A 1,603-nucleotide genomic window follows, 5' to 3' on the forward strand; every position below is an offset into this window, starting at 1 on the left:
ATATTACCAATTTTTAAAAACATAATATTATGACTTTATTCTCAAAACTACACTATTTTCATAATACTATGACTTTAATCTCAAAATCTAACTGTTTTTCCTTTAGCTTTAGATTTGGGGTGAGGTGACAGTCAAGAGCGATGCAAGATTATTTTAGGATGGATGTGTTTTTTGTTTTGTTGTAGATGTTTTGTTTTCTGTCTCTGAGAATGTGAGTGAGTTAAATTTCAGATGTAATGGTAAAAATCAAAATAAAAAAAAAATCTATATAAAAGCAGACAGATGAGAAAAAAAGTAAAAGACAATGAAAAACATTACTCGAAAAGGAGTGAGAAGTAAAAAAAAAAAATACTTAATCCAACCCCTTTTCCATAATTATTGAGTTTTAATTAACCAGCTTCCTTATTCATTTCAACCTATACAGTAATTAATTAAATATATACACCTACATACTCAAAATCAAATATCTGCGATTTATTATTATTATTTATTAGCAGAAAAAGACAGACTAGGAAAAAAATAAACATAAAATAAACCAAATAAACAGACAAAACCCCTGTAAACACCTGGTGACTGTCAAACCCCATCTTCACCCCTGCACCTCGTGAAAATATCGTTTTTATACATTAATTTAAAGTGGTTTATCTGTGTACCTTGGATAAGAAGGATGTCGGGGTGTTGCTGTATCCTCGCAGGTTTTTGTGCAGCTGGTCCAGAGTCTGCAGCACCGCTTTCTGGTGCTCGTCCCCCCGCAGCGTCCCGTCCCGGATCAGCCCGCTGTAGTGATCCAGAGGCCCGCTGAACCCGGCCGAGCTCACGCCGCTCTCCTCCACCTCCGGCTGGGCTTTCACCGAGTAACCTTGAGGGACATTTTGACACAGATTTCGCTCCTTTTAGCGTCTTTTGTTTACATTTTACATCAGTGGTGAGACAACGTGAAAGACCAAAGGTTGGAAGAGACAGATAGTTTAAGGGCTGATAAAAACAGTGAAAATAAAAAAGATAAGTTTGTAAATAAAGTCAGATATTTATAGTAGAGTCAGGTTAACTTTAGAGAGTGTAAACTACAGATAAACACGTGAATTAAAAGCAGGAGTGTTGTTGTTGTTTTTTTTAGTATTAGCTTTGAACAAACGGATAAACTTTAAACTCCTTCACCATCGACACGACTCACCAAAAACGCGCCTCACCTCGTCTGCAGACGTCTGTCAGAGATTTTAGCAGCTTTCTGGATGAATATTGTTCCGTCAACAGACACCTGAAGCCCCGCAGAGCTGAGGGTGACATCTTCACACACAGCGGTATGCACGCCGCCATGTTGCTTTCAAAAAACTTTATTAACAAACATACAAACAAACAGGAGCGTGTCTGTGTGTGCCAGCAGGGGGCGGAGTTTCATTCAGTCAAGAACCTTCTTATTTTAACATTATTTCTTATAATAAAATGTACCATAATATCACACGTATTACCGTAATATTTAATATTAGAGGTATTCATTTTTATTTTATATCATAGTTCAAAGAATTTATTATCAATTTTATTTAAAAAAATGTCAACAACAAAGCTGTTCTTCATTTTGGTAACATGTAATTAAATAGTTAAA

At 35.8% G+C, this 1,603-nt stretch overlaps 1 protein-coding gene across 1 annotated transcript; it reads right to left on the bottom strand.

Moving 5' to 3' along the window:
- Positions 1–653: 653 nt before the first annotated feature.
- Positions 654–1,317, bottom strand: LOC121964984 (AFG1-like ATPase; the record flags this gene model as incomplete). The annotated part of the gene is made up of 2 exons (XM_042515155.1): positions 1,191–1,317; positions 654–859 (listed from the first exon to the last, which is right to left on the bottom strand). Coding segments are annotated over exons 1-2 (333 nt in total), but the record flags the coding sequence as incomplete, so codon positions are not given.
- Positions 1,318–1,603: the final 286 nt, after the last annotated feature.

This window comes from Plectropomus leopardus, unplaced genomic scaffold, assembly GCF_008729295.1.
Source record: "Plectropomus leopardus isolate mb unplaced genomic scaffold, YSFRI_Pleo_2.0 unplaced_scaffold18056, whole genome shotgun sequence".
In the NCBI taxonomy this organism is placed as follows: Eukaryota; Metazoa; Chordata; class Actinopteri; order Perciformes; family Serranidae; genus Plectropomus; species Plectropomus leopardus.